Below are 13,463 nucleotides of genomic sequence, written 5' to 3'. Positions count from 1 at the left end.
CAGCCAAACAGGAGGTTGAGGTTAGTGCAGCTCATTGGTAAGGAAGGAATGGCATGGCGAGGATAATGCTGAGAGAATTGCTTAAAGGTGATACACAGGCAGAGAGAGTGGGCATAAATGTGGTAAATGAGAATTACACAACAGTTAAAGGTACTGGAAGCGTTTTTGCTCATCTTGGCTGATTGGAAGTCTCCTCCTGCTGAAGGTCAACTGAGCTAAGCTGGAAATTGCTCAATTCATTAATAAGAATTTAACAATCAATAATGAGATGTAATTTGTCCCATTTTGTCAGAGGCAACCAAGGTTGGATGAGAGGAAGGAAGCTGTCAATAAAACACACTCTGCACATTCCCACACAGCAGGGCTTAAATCAGATCGTGGCTCGACGAGGCATTTAAGCCGAGGCACTTTAAAGGCTTGCGTGGTTTCTTGAGATAACGGAATGATTTTAATGATTGATTAACTCCACGATTGAGAGAGACATTTGACTTTACCTCGCACGTAGAGATTGGCAGGAGCAGAGTAACGGGTCCCGGCACTGTTCATGGCGACACATTCATATTTCCCCTGGTCCGACTCCTCGCTGTTCTCAATTTGCAGGGCTCCTGCATAGAGGATTAGCAAATTTAGCTGTCTTGACAGTTGTGCAATAGGACACATTACTTGGCATGAAACCACAGCAGATATCTGTACAGTGACTTGCTAGAAACTCTGCAGACGACTAGTTTAAGCCAGTTCATGCTCAGACACGGACACAGATCAGTCAAGAAAATACTTACGGCAACACAAGTACAGAGCAGATCTGGCAAGTTTATGACAAAAGATGCTCTTTCTCTTCGTTGTGTTAAAAACAGGGCTCTGGGTCAATATTCATTTGAATAACATGTCAAAAGCATCACGGTCTAATTAGGTTTTCTGCTTTGGGAAATAACTGACAAACCAAAGAGATTACATGATAAAGGATTATTCTCAGCCAAGTTATGCCAAATGGACTCAACATGTACATGCACAGTCACGCTGCTGTTAGGACATTATATAAACAATGTAACTTTAATTTTAAGTTGAATGTAAATAATGACATATAATATAATAATAATAATGACATAAATAAGCATATTTCTCCAGAAAGAAGGCTTCTTTTCGTCACTCATTGTTGAGTACACATTAAGCAGTGACCTCATTACTGACCATGTCCCACTGAAAGGAGAAGCTTCAGCTGCCAGATGGCTTAGATTAGTATTCATAATCCTGAGTAGCTCTATTTATCAAAGAGAAGACTAACATCTTGTTCCTAACAAAGCATAAAATCCCAGGAGACCGGTCTTACTTAGGTCCTTCTGACACTCCGTGCCGGAGCTCTTATCTGAGAAGTTGAGAAAGAGCAACAGCACACTTACCTGACCCACCTGATTTCAAATACACTACAAACAAAGCTAATTCTCTCACAGGTATACAGTGAGTGATAAAACGTATCACATCTCCAAGCAGCATGGCAGAAGGACGAACGGCGGCCAACCACCATGCAGTTTGAAAGTGACAAAGATACTCAGCATAAGATGACGTCAGGATACATTTTTCACATCATGCAGTATGAGATGAATGTAGCAAACAGGTTCACCACCAACCATGGAGGACTCGACTCCAGACAAGACCCCAAAAGCAAAAGAAAAAAACTGGAGTTGGACAGGGACATGTGACAATATCACCTTAGATCTCGTGACAACACATCCCTCCAAGGTGTTTACTCTGCTTGCTGAGCTTATCGCTGTCTGATTCAGCACTGACATGTACCTGCATACTAATGCAGATGTCACAAATCTGTCAATCTGCCTGTTCTACCATGGGGGAAAACAGTCTGAGTACTACAGAAATGTAGAAGGTTACTGCTATCACAGTTGTCAAACTGCAACACTAAACCCCATTCAATAACTTCCAAGCGCTAGAACACTTGTGGATTTCCTACAAGGTTATGTCACTGTTTTATAGGGTACAAACTAAGGGGCAGCGTGGCTGTCATAACATAACACCAGCTCCTAAATAGTTAAACATCTAATTGAATATGGGTTTTATCAGGACAAACAGACACACAGAGACTCTAAAACGAATTCAGCTTGCCCCACAATATCCACTATTGCTGTTCTTAAAGGGAAAATCGTGCTTTCAGTTGGAAGATTTCCATAAAAAGGCGTTCAAACTTCCACCTTAATAATCTCAAGCAGGTATTTTGCGCCTATGCTAGTGTGTGTGTGTGTGGGGGGGGGGGGGGGGGGGGGGGGGGGGGTGCATAGGCTGTATGTAAATGCAGCCATTTCACTTCACATTGAGTCTGCACTGAAGCGACAGGTAAATCCTCTTGTGGTGATGGTGGCCTTTAGTTGAAAATGCGACTCCTCACCCTTTTTTTGCTGAAAAGCCATGAGAGAGGCAGAAGCCGAGAGACGTTTGTTTCTCTGAAATAATGTTTGTGTGCGTTTCCTCACGTGTTGTTCATTCTTTACAGTATGGGAAGGTCCTTCAAAAGGCTCATTTACAAGATAACACATTGGACTTCATTTCTATTCTCATGGCATCCGGGTTGGTGATCATTTGTTTGTCAAGGAGCAGACAACAGACAGAACATTTTGGGAAGAGATGAGGGCAGAAGTGGGTGGGCAACAACAGCACTGATGAAGTCGGTGATGTCGGTGGCGTAGGGGAGAAAACAGAGATCTGATGTGGGTGTGAGGGAATGGCGTGGATGTGATATTTTCCAACACACTTTCCATCATTCTTACCTCTAATTGGTGTACCACCTAGGTGGGAGTAATTTCGATGCAAACAAGGTTGAGAGATTAGTTAGTAATCCACTTACAACAGTGGCAGAAAAAAAACATGGCTTCTGACAGGCCACATATAAAAAGATAAAACAACCTGATAAAGAGTAGAAGCCACTTAAAAGTAATGTAATGCTTAATGCTGTGAGGCAAGGGTAAATTTTGGACTGGCCACTGAAAGAAAAAACTGCTGTTTGTCAGAAGGATCCCGTCTCTTAAGCAAATATTTTGAAATGCTCATACAAAAGCTACAACCACATTTACCCTTGCTTTACAGCAGGATTATAAAATGATGAATTTGAAGGTGATATATTAATTAAGCTTTCAGATTTAAGATGGCTCCCACTCTGCAGACAGCAGTTAGTAAAAAATGGGCAAGAGCGATTAATGAAAGTCATAGACAGTAAACAGAATGGCAGATAGCAAGAAGTATCAAGATCAGAGGTATTAAACTGAAAGAAAGTTAGTATCTCTATAGAGTGAATGAATTGGATGGTGTGAAAGAGAAAGAATAAATGTGGCTGCGCGCTCAATAAAAAAAAAAAAAAAAAAAAATCGAGCTTGTGTGATGCAATAGAAGTGGGTCTTTCTTTTCTGTTAAAGTGTGAAAGCAAATTAATGCACTTTTTTCCCGCTATTGCAAAATTGGCCTCATTTCAGGTCACAGGCAGTAATGTAAATCCTGATAGAGCAGCAGATGTCAAGAACAGGCTAGCGAATAAAAAAAGGATTGTTAGTCCGAGGGCATTACACATCAGCACATTTTCAGGCACTTTCAATATACGCGAGGAAGAAAACTAATTAAAAAGTTTGCTCTTCCAAGTAGAATTTTTTTTTAAAAAGGTTTGTGCACAATTTAAACGTTGCACTAAAATGTTATCAAACAATTAAGGAGTTTTGTTAGTATCTACTTTGTAGGCATTCGTATTTAATTTGGGTTATTTTGATGCAGCGCGGCCAAGAGCCAGCGTGGGTAAGTGAACATGCACGAGTGCCCCGGCTTCTGCTGTGCAGCTCTAATGCCAGTCTTTTTCTGGAGTAGCTCTCATATTTAATCCCTGGGTCTCAGACCTACAGCCAGGCCTCATGGCTCATAACCTGCTTTTAGACATGCGCTCCCTTTCTATTAATGCAGTGGTTTATGAACATATAGGCTTCTATATGAATGGATGTCCTGTCCTGGTGCAGTGTGTAAGTCTGAGCTGCATGCGGGAGATTACAGCCTGCACTTGAGGGGCAGGGACATCTCTCTCATGTTACTGTGCTAACTAAATCTCCAAAAGTGTAATTATACTTAAGTAGGCTCTATGTTGACTAAGTAACAAGTCTTATGTACGTGTGGAAAATACTGGGGCTCTTTTGTTGTTCTTGTGAGGAGGGACATACTATATGTCTGGATGACAGACAGATACTTTTAGTCGAGAGGTGATTGTACAGGTCACCTGGTTGGACGCAACCTATCTCGGTTCGACTCAGACTGCAATCACTCTCAAACAGGCTGGAGAGGATTTGCAATTAATCACCATCTAATCTATAAATGCAGGCAGATTGCCAACATGCTGCAATCAGTCATAGTCAGTCTGCACTGATGAGTGCAACTCGTCTGTTCCATCAAATAATGAAACTTCAAATTGAGCTAAGTTTTACAGCAAAAAGCATGTCTTACTTTGTGATGTGTGTGCAATAGCTGCCACTAAGAGTGTTTATTTATTATTTATTAAAAAGGTAGAGAGATTGTGAGTTGATTGCACAGTGATTTTGGTCTAAAACTACTGTTTTTCCTGGTTTAATGTAGCCCTAATGAAGGCATCTAGTATGCAGATTGGTGCAAAACCTTTGCCATCTGGCCCAGGCCAGGGAATATGTCTTCAGTGATTAACAGAGCAACTACAGTGAGTGAAGAGCATTCACAAAGTCAAATCCTAGAAAATGCACCACTGGTTGGCCGTACTGTGACCCAGCTGCATGTTTAACAAATAATTAAGGAATGTTTAATGTGATGAAAATGATTTTTCTGTATTTTAAAAGGTTACAGGAGCATTCGTCGCTGTCGAGCATCCCAGATTAAGACGAGAACACCATTCCAACTCCTGAGGTACTTTCAAAGTGACTGCTGTGCTGTTGTGAGGAATAAAATTCTGTAAGAACTCAGCCAAGTAATCAAGGTGACAATGACAAGTTCAATAACACTTTCATGTCCTTTGTGATGAAAGTGAATACATGAAATCATATCAGAACAAAGGCTGTTTGGGTTTTTGTTTGTATTTTTCAGAATCTCCTCATGTCTAACATGATTTATGTGTGTTGGTATGCAGAGCTGCCATTGCAACATTATATGTATGCCATAAAGTTAAACTTTAAAGGTAATAAATCAGATCAAATAAAACCGTACCTGAGCGAAGTTGTTTGATGCGCCCGTTACTGCTGCTGATATCCACAGGAAGCATGTCCTTGAACCATGAGATCTCTGGGTCTGGGTTTCCACTGGCAGCACACAACATTGTGGCAGTTCTGGTCTTTTCGACCACCTTTAGCTGGGGGCCCATATCGATGGTGGGAAAGCCATGAGGAACCTGGTTCTCTGAAAATGAGCAAAAAGGCAAATTTTAATTTTAGACTCTAGACAGAGAAAAAAGATGTTGAGAAAAATATTCGGAGAAAATATATTTTCAGCTGTTGCAAGAGGAGTTGAGTGCAACAAAGCTGTTGAGCTGGCAAGGCCAGAGAAGAGGTTGAAATAGAGCAAATAAATTTCAGGTGCTGCAGGCCTCAGAGTAATCAGACCACACGCACACAAAAAAAAACATTGTGCAAGAGCAGGCGATACTACTGGGTAACACTAGATCTGGTACTGATTTGGATTAGGTTGGAAATAAGAATGCTGTTTGCGACTGATTATCATGGCGACTTATTACCCAAAACAAGGAGTCTGAGGTTTAGACAGAAGGAAGATGGCTGCAATCTGCCTCTGGGTACCCATGCATAGATGAGCTGCCTTAGGCTTTGCAAACTAAACAAACCCATTTGAATAATCCAACTCATCATAATGGATGTAAGAGCATGACAACAAGTAAAATATAATCCCTAAACCAAAATTTGGGATCCACAAAAAAAAAAAAAAAAAAAAAAAAGGCTTTTTCCCCAGTGTATAGCGGCAGTCTTGACACATGGGATTCAAATGTCGCAAAGCATACAGTCCCTACCATCCTGCTCCGTTTATGCCTATTAGAGTAGCGAGGGGGTGGGGGATGGAGCCTATCTGCGCTACCATAGGGCGAGAGGCGGTGTACACCCTGGACAGGTCACCAATCAGATGCAGGGCTAACACATAGACAACTTTTCACACTCACATTCACACCTCTCTACCACTGCTAATTAAAACTTGCAGTATGCATATGTGGCATTCTAGTCATGTGAGTCAATAGCCATTTTTTCCCCTAGCAACCACTTGTTCGCCATCGCAGTCTTTAATAAAAAAATGTGTTCTAGCTCAGATGCTTTCAACCTCATAATAAATCCAAATTTAACCTCAGGACAGCAACAGTCAAGAAGAAACATGATAGCCCTTGAGAGATCTTATTATCAGCTTGCACTTGAACCGGTAATTTAGTTTATCTGTCTCCCCATATGTAAATGTGTCATGGGGCCATAGTGTTGAGTTGAAGTAAGTGCTAATGACTGTAACTTACCTTTGGTTCACCATGAAAAGATTTTAAGCTGCAGGCTGTGTAACAATAAGCAAAAAGGCTGCTTTATGGGGGAAAAAAACATTAATACGAGAAGCTGGGAAATATATTGTCCGGACAGGAACCTCGGCTCATGTACTCATTCTCTCTGCAATTATCTGTGCACATGGTCATTCCAGCTCACCTCGGGTTAGAGGCAGGTGAACCCTCTGCACAAGGTCGTGCTGACTGAATATTTTACAACACCTGTGGATTTTTTTTTTGTTGTTGTTTTATTTTAAAGAATGACAGAAAATCTCAAGGCTGTCCATCATTCTAACAGATCAGAACACAGACAGTGGCTTGACTGTAACATTGAATAATTCACTTGTAACACTATACACAGTGCTGGCAGCGTTGGCGGCCTCTCTCTTTCATAAAATTACAATAAACACGCACTGCAGAAACCTCCATGAAGATTTCTTGGCAGCTCCTTCTGCATGAGGTTTACCTCCTTGTGCAGAAGAAGCTGTAAAGTCAATGAAGTCCCACATTCAGAGACTTCTGAAATTTCCCGAGTCATTTAAGTCAGTTTTACAGTCAGGAGGAGGGTTAATCCACTCATCTGTTTCTCGCGATGGTGATACTTTTTTGTGTATTAGTAATTGTGACTGAGTTATTCTTAACAACATGATGCCATTAAATATCTCTCATGATCACTAATCCAGGGTGACCCAGCCTTGGATAAGTGGAAGAAAATGGATAGATGGATAAAAATCACATTATTGTGGATTTGTCTATGACCCTGTAACTCAAAAGGACAGGAAATGAGAACGTTTTAATGGAAAAAAACAGAATGATCTGCTACAAAATCATTAGATCCAGGGTGTCTGGGGTAAACATTTAATCCTTAACCACTGGAATAGTCACATATATAAGACTGTGACAGTAAATATATACACGCATCAATAAAAAAGCCTGACTTCTTTCCAAACTTGTGATTAATGGATCATCAAAGAAAAACACATTTTATTTAGATCCTCTAAGGACTATGTATCACTGATCAAATGCAAGGATTTGTATGAGAAATGATGCCACAAACAAAATAAAAGCCATTTTTAATACATAGAACCCGTGAAACCCCATTAAGTAGGCTGCATAAGCCCCTACTTGCCTCGTCTGAGTCAAAAATCCATATATAAACCTATATGACGAGCATTAACACGACCACAGGTTTTTTTAAATCTATTCCCGAGCAGAGCAGTTGTTTCTTCTTTCACCCTTGTTTTTGGCCTGTAGCCCAAATTGTCTCATATTCAGATGTAGCTGACAGATCTCTGCAAGGCCTCTTATCGTTGTGGCAAGGCTTACTTCCTGTCTAACGATTTAGAATCAGTTTTCAGACATCCCAACGGAAACCTCTACAAAAGAGGATACCTCTATGAAACACACAAATACAGCACAATGAAATACCGCTGCACCGTTTGTCACTGTATGAATAATGGTAAGAGTATTGTTGTGCCCCGTGTTCCTTTGTGGTTTGTTCTCACTAACCTTCAAAGAGAAAGAAAAGGAGCCAAAGACAGGAAGTGAATAAGGCCGAAAAATGCCTGGTAGAAAAAAACCCTACATAATGTTGAAGCGGCAGTAATTTTTGATACAAGTAAGGAATCCATTCAGTAGAGTTAAAAGTTGATAACTAACCCCAACCCCCATTACTCAGAGAAAACCACTAATTAAGTTAAATGTGCAGGACTCTGAACTCCTGTCTGACCTTAGAATACGTTCATAATGGATCATCTGAGAGGAAATCCCTTTGTGCCTGCTCCCCTGGGTGCACTCACTAGCCAGTAGGTGTGGGTTGTGGTGGTTGTGTTCAGGACAGCAGGTTGTACCTTAAGGACTACATTAGAGGCAATGCTTGGGCAGTGATGGAGCAACACTTTTCCACAATGAATTTTCTCAAAAGTCTGGACCCTCGTAAAAACATTTCATAGATTTAATGGAATTGAATAACACCGTCGGTTGGTTGCTAACGATTAATCATTACACACAATTACACAAGGTGGAATACGCCCAAAAAATAAAATAAACAGAAAAAAAAAATCAATATGCGGCCTGTCCATCATCCACCACTGATTTCCAGTGTTCATGAATCATGCAGTGCCAGCTGTTTGTGCATGTAGCACATGCTCAGACCCCCTGGTGTCACTCAGCCTCAGCCAGAAAATTGTGGCTTCTCTCTACACATTGAAAACCAACTGATTCCCTGAGACATGACACTGCAGTTACAATTAAAGATTCTTAGAAAATTATATTAAATTTGATGCATTTCTTTGACATATTTCTTAAAAAACATTCATGCCTTACTTGGAAGAAATTTATCTCTGTTATTATACACACATAACTACAGAACTATGCCTTTCACATGAGAAACTGGCATAATAAATGACAGTGCCCACCCACCCAACTCTGTGGAATTGCTGCCTATAGAATATTTATGATTAACACTATTGGCAAACGTTACTGGACTGTGAAAAATAAACACCATTGGCAAAACTGGTCGAAAGATCCCAAAGGAGTTCTTACATGATTCAGCGACTCTGTCGTTTCAGGAAGCACAAACGGGGAATAATTTTAAAAGCTTCTGCAAAGCCTAAAGATTAATGTGTCTTTGATTTATGCTTAATGTTTGCATTGCAAGGGAAAGTGCACTGATGTGGAAATTTCTACATGGTAAACTATTAAATGCTACACTGTTCAGACTGCACATATAGAATATGCTTTAAATATGAAGCATCGCTCCGCTTTTGTGTTGCTTCCGTAATGTGTCCTAAATGGGAGCGGGAAATATCCCAGGTTAGTTAGAAGACAGTAACATGGCTCTTCTTAATGACCAACCAAAGCAGGTTTTGCTTGCTACATAAATTGTGCTAATAGGAGCACGAAGGACAACTGAATGGTTTTAAAAGCAACATCAATAAAAGTGATTCTAAGCCACATGTGCAACGTTTTTCCTAAGAAAGGAGGCGAAACATCTGATGTCTTTTGATAAATTTAAACTGCATGTCCCATATGTTATTGGACTATTGGACAAAAACTGATGACTGTCTTTCCTTTTAACTTCTGCAGGAGCACAAGCTTAAGATCACAGAGAATTGATTATTTAAAAAAAGAAAAAAGAAAATCACTATCATTTATGCATAGTACATCTGCGTAAGAATAAATATCAAAAGACTTTAAAGCACAGTTAAGCTGATTAAAGTTGTTCATTGTAAAATCCCCATAACTTTAGAAAATGTAAAAGCTAATTACAATAGGGCCTTCGCACTATCAGTGCTCGGGCCCTAATAACAGCTAGTTATTTCAACTTACTTTAAACATAAAGCTCACTGTAAAAAGGTGAAATTTCTCCAGCGGCTCTAAAAGCATTCAGCCTACATTTTACATAAAAAGCTGGCTATGTCCTTGCCTTTTGGCAAAAAGGAATAATTGAAACTCCTTTCTATGCGCTCATCAAAGATCATATCGAGCTATTGGATAAGATTTGAGCCCTGTCTGTCTATTTCTATTATTGCAACTCCTGCAGCTGGCCTTGTCTGCCAACTTGTCATCCCGAGAAGACAAAGACATGCCTTTGTTCAGTCCTCTTTAATTTGGAGGAAAAAGAAAAGATGGGGAAATTTGGAGAGAAACCAATGAAACAGTGCAGTCGTTGCAGGTTGATGTTTATAAAGATAGAGGGAATTTTTAATAAAAAGCCTCTTTTATGCCGAAGTGTTATTCCTCAAGAAAAGTTCGATTCTCTTGTCTAGTCTATGCAAGAAAATATGAGCAAGGCAAAAATCCTGTGATAATGTCATACAGGCGTTCAGTACTGCAGCAAAAAAAATTTAAATAAAAAAAAGAATACTAAGATCATGAGCTCCACTTGTAAGGAGATTAATGTGTTCTACTTTTTTAATCTAACTACTGCATTGGTAATTTATTCAGTTTGCATGCAGACTTCACAATCTGCAATCACGCATGCTGGGTACAAACCTTTATTCTACCACTGATCTAATATTGTGCTGCATACTGAAGAGCTTTAAAACCGGTGGTATTTACTGGAACTTTTGTTTCACTTGCAAAGTGTTTCTGTGCCAGAGTTAACAACAAAAACCAGTAGAAACGCCCTGGATTTGCAATGAGTAAGGCCAGAGGCGGTGTCAGGCGGGCACAAGATGCAAATGTAGGTACGCGTGAACAGGTTCTTCCATGTTGTGATAATAAATAGGACCATTGTTCTCTCAACAGCAGTTTATCACGCACAGAGTCATACTGCAATGTGAGCAGCTTAGCGCATGAACATAGTCCGCAGTGGTTATCACAGCGCAGAAAAAAACTGAATGGGCAGAAGGGGAACACTTAATGTGGTTTTGTGATCGTACTGCTCAATTAGAATAGCAGTGGGAGCTTTGATTATACACAAAAGGCAAGGAGAAACACTGGAAAAATAATTTATTAAGAGAAGAGGCACTGCTACTATGTTAATTAGTCAAATTAAGAAAACTGTAATCATAAACCCTTGTGTCGAGGAGGAATGCCTCTGCGACAACCATAGGCAGGTGAAGTAAGATTTAGACGAGAGATGAGGAGAAAAAAAAACTCAAAAGGGACTGGGGAAAGGAGGAGAAGAGGAGGGAGCAGGGGAGGGTTGCATGCCAACCTCCTGCCAGCTCCAATTACCAGTGCGAGTGGAGCGTGGCAGCTAGGGCGATGGGTCTAATCAGAGCCCTGCTGAAAGAGACCCATCCCTGTCCTCTTGTCCCACTGGGAGGCTGCTGGAGCTCAATCCCGCACTAACGTCAGCCAGCGTTTTTCCCACAACCAAAACATACTAATCTCAATGGGGGGAAAACACTCCAGACACCCCACTTCCTTTGTAAGAGGGGAGCCCTGACATAGTGGCACAAGATACAAGACTTGAATGCCTGCCTCATTTCCATCTCTGTACGCCCTGGTATCTTCCTCCGTACAGCGCTAAGGACACGATGGTGGAGCTGCTATTAATATTTTGAAGATTACATAAGAGAGAGGCCCGTTTGGAAAGAATATACAGTTATGAAAAACGTGATCGGGGATTACGTCAGCGTGCAGTGTATGAATAGTTAATCAAGTTCGGCGTAATTGTTCGCCTTAAGAAAGTAAGGTTAAAAAGTGCGCCTTTCCAAAGGTGCTCGTTTCATAGATCTGAGCCAGTCGTCTCAAAAAAGAAATCTAAGGCTTTATGATCTCCACATGTGCCTGTTTGCCAAGTGATGGATGACAACAATTAAAGGTGATGTCTGCTTTGATAGTGTGAACCAAAAGACCACAGTGGCAGCCACACAGCCACTTGCCTCATGAAATATTACTGCTCTAAAATCTACCCTTTCTGAGCATACATCACTGCTCTGCCTTTACAGAGAACACAAAGGCCATTTTAGCTTTTTCATTTTCAGTGTTGAAATTTGTAGCTTTTAACACTTAAGTGACGGCTAAATGTCTGACAAAGGAATCTATTTTAATATATTATTTGTTTGACATGAGCACTAGAACCATTATCATCTCAATGTTTCCACTTCTTTTCTTAATTGTTCACCTTTCTGGCAGCCCAACCTGTGGGTGAAACTACCGGTAAATATAGTGAGGAGACCGTTGTCGATGTCTCAACTAGTCTTGAGTCAATTTGGCACCGAGAGGCAGATGAGCAGTCGGCGGAAACAAAGCACATGGCCTCCAGCTGTTTTCAGCCAAGAACATCAACAGACACGAGACAGACATTTGCATCTGCCTCAGACATGGAAGTGTGAGAGAGGTGTCAGCACCAGCAGAAGGTACAAACAGAAAGCCAAACAAGCACAAGTTCAGCCGAAAGAGCTTTGCGGGTAGCAGGATGCAGATAACGTTTTTAAGTCCACCGTGAAAACATAAAACTGCAAACGTAATGGCGGTCACACACTCTGCTGGAAAGTAGTAATGGGCAGAAATCTGGCGATAGCAGCATTTTAAGTTTACAGTAAAACACACTCCCACAGCTGTTGCTTATTAACATCGCCTGCTGTTTAGTAGACTTTGACCTTGTATGTGATAGGAATGGGAGTGTGAAATATGGTGACAAACAGGCAGTGACTAATTTGTAGCTACTCTTGTTCTTTTGACTTGCAAACTGACACAATGTCAGGGTACAGGTTTTTCTCACATGTTGTGCCACGAAGGGCATGTGAGCAGACCTTTCCTGCTCTTCAGAGGAATACTAGCTGGCAGAGCTCCCACTATAGAGGTCTCCTCGGTAGGGATGGTACGGCACACCCCAACATCAAAGGAGGCCATTGATGTAATACTGTTGTAATGACATGAAAATGGTGAAAATCTCAATGGAACAGAATGGAAAAAAAACAAAACAAAGAAAACAGGATGCAAAGTACAACCAAACAATTTTTTTCTACAGATTGATGATGTGACTAATGTCGCTGTGGTTAATTACATGACAACTAGACTGACAGAGAAGTCAGTTTACTAGATTTGCTACTATAGTCGTACTCTGAGGGGTGGGAAATCCATACAAAGTGCACTGAAATATCCATTGAAATCCACATGTTGTCAAGCCAGTTGGCTCCAGTAAGCTCTCTCTTACACCAGGTGTTATGGCAGTTGCTATGGAGATAGCAGCGCATCAAACAAGCAGTCCCTTAGGACACGTGAGCTGCATGATAGACACACCTGCATTCAACGGACCATCACAAAAATACAGCCATAACAAAAACACCACATGCATGGTTGCTAATGCACGCTAATGCACTACATGCTAGTAGTAGTACATCACTGCGCAGTTATTCTCTTGTTTATCCAACTGCACTCGAAGTAAAGAGACTGTAATGCATGCCATAACCTTTGAAATAATACACTTTTTTGTCTGGCTGAGCAGAACATTTGGCCTTACTTCCTCGCCTACAGGCAGATA

At 40.8% G+C, this 13,463-nt stretch overlaps 1 protein-coding gene across 5 annotated transcripts in view; it reads right to left on the bottom strand.

Annotated features, from left to right (window-relative positions):
* LOC146613161 (receptor-type tyrosine-protein phosphatase F) overlaps positions 1–13,463 on the bottom strand; it is a 172,017-nt gene that overhangs the window by 63,447 nt on the left and 95,107 nt on the right. For all 5 annotated transcript variants that reach the window (XM_085377198.1, XM_085377197.1, XM_085377199.1 and 2 more), the window contains exons 5-6: positions 5,206–5,394; positions 495–605 (exon numbers count right to left, since the gene is read on the bottom strand). In XM_085377198.1, the coding sequence (XP_085233324.1) occupies positions 495–605; positions 5,206–5,394 (300 nt within the window). The remainder of the gene's footprint in view (positions 1–494; positions 606–5,205; positions 5,395–13,463) is intronic.

Source organism: Diplotaxodon limnothrissa, linkage group LG18, assembly GCF_057381915.1.
Source record: "Diplotaxodon limnothrissa isolate DT_005_m linkage group LG18, D_limnothrissa_male_GT1.1, whole genome shotgun sequence".
Lineage (NCBI taxonomy): Eukaryota > Metazoa > Chordata > Actinopteri > Cichliformes > Cichlidae > Diplotaxodon > Diplotaxodon limnothrissa.
Note: the sequence above shows the minus strand (reverse complement) of the source record. Positions and strands in the feature narration are given on the sequence as shown.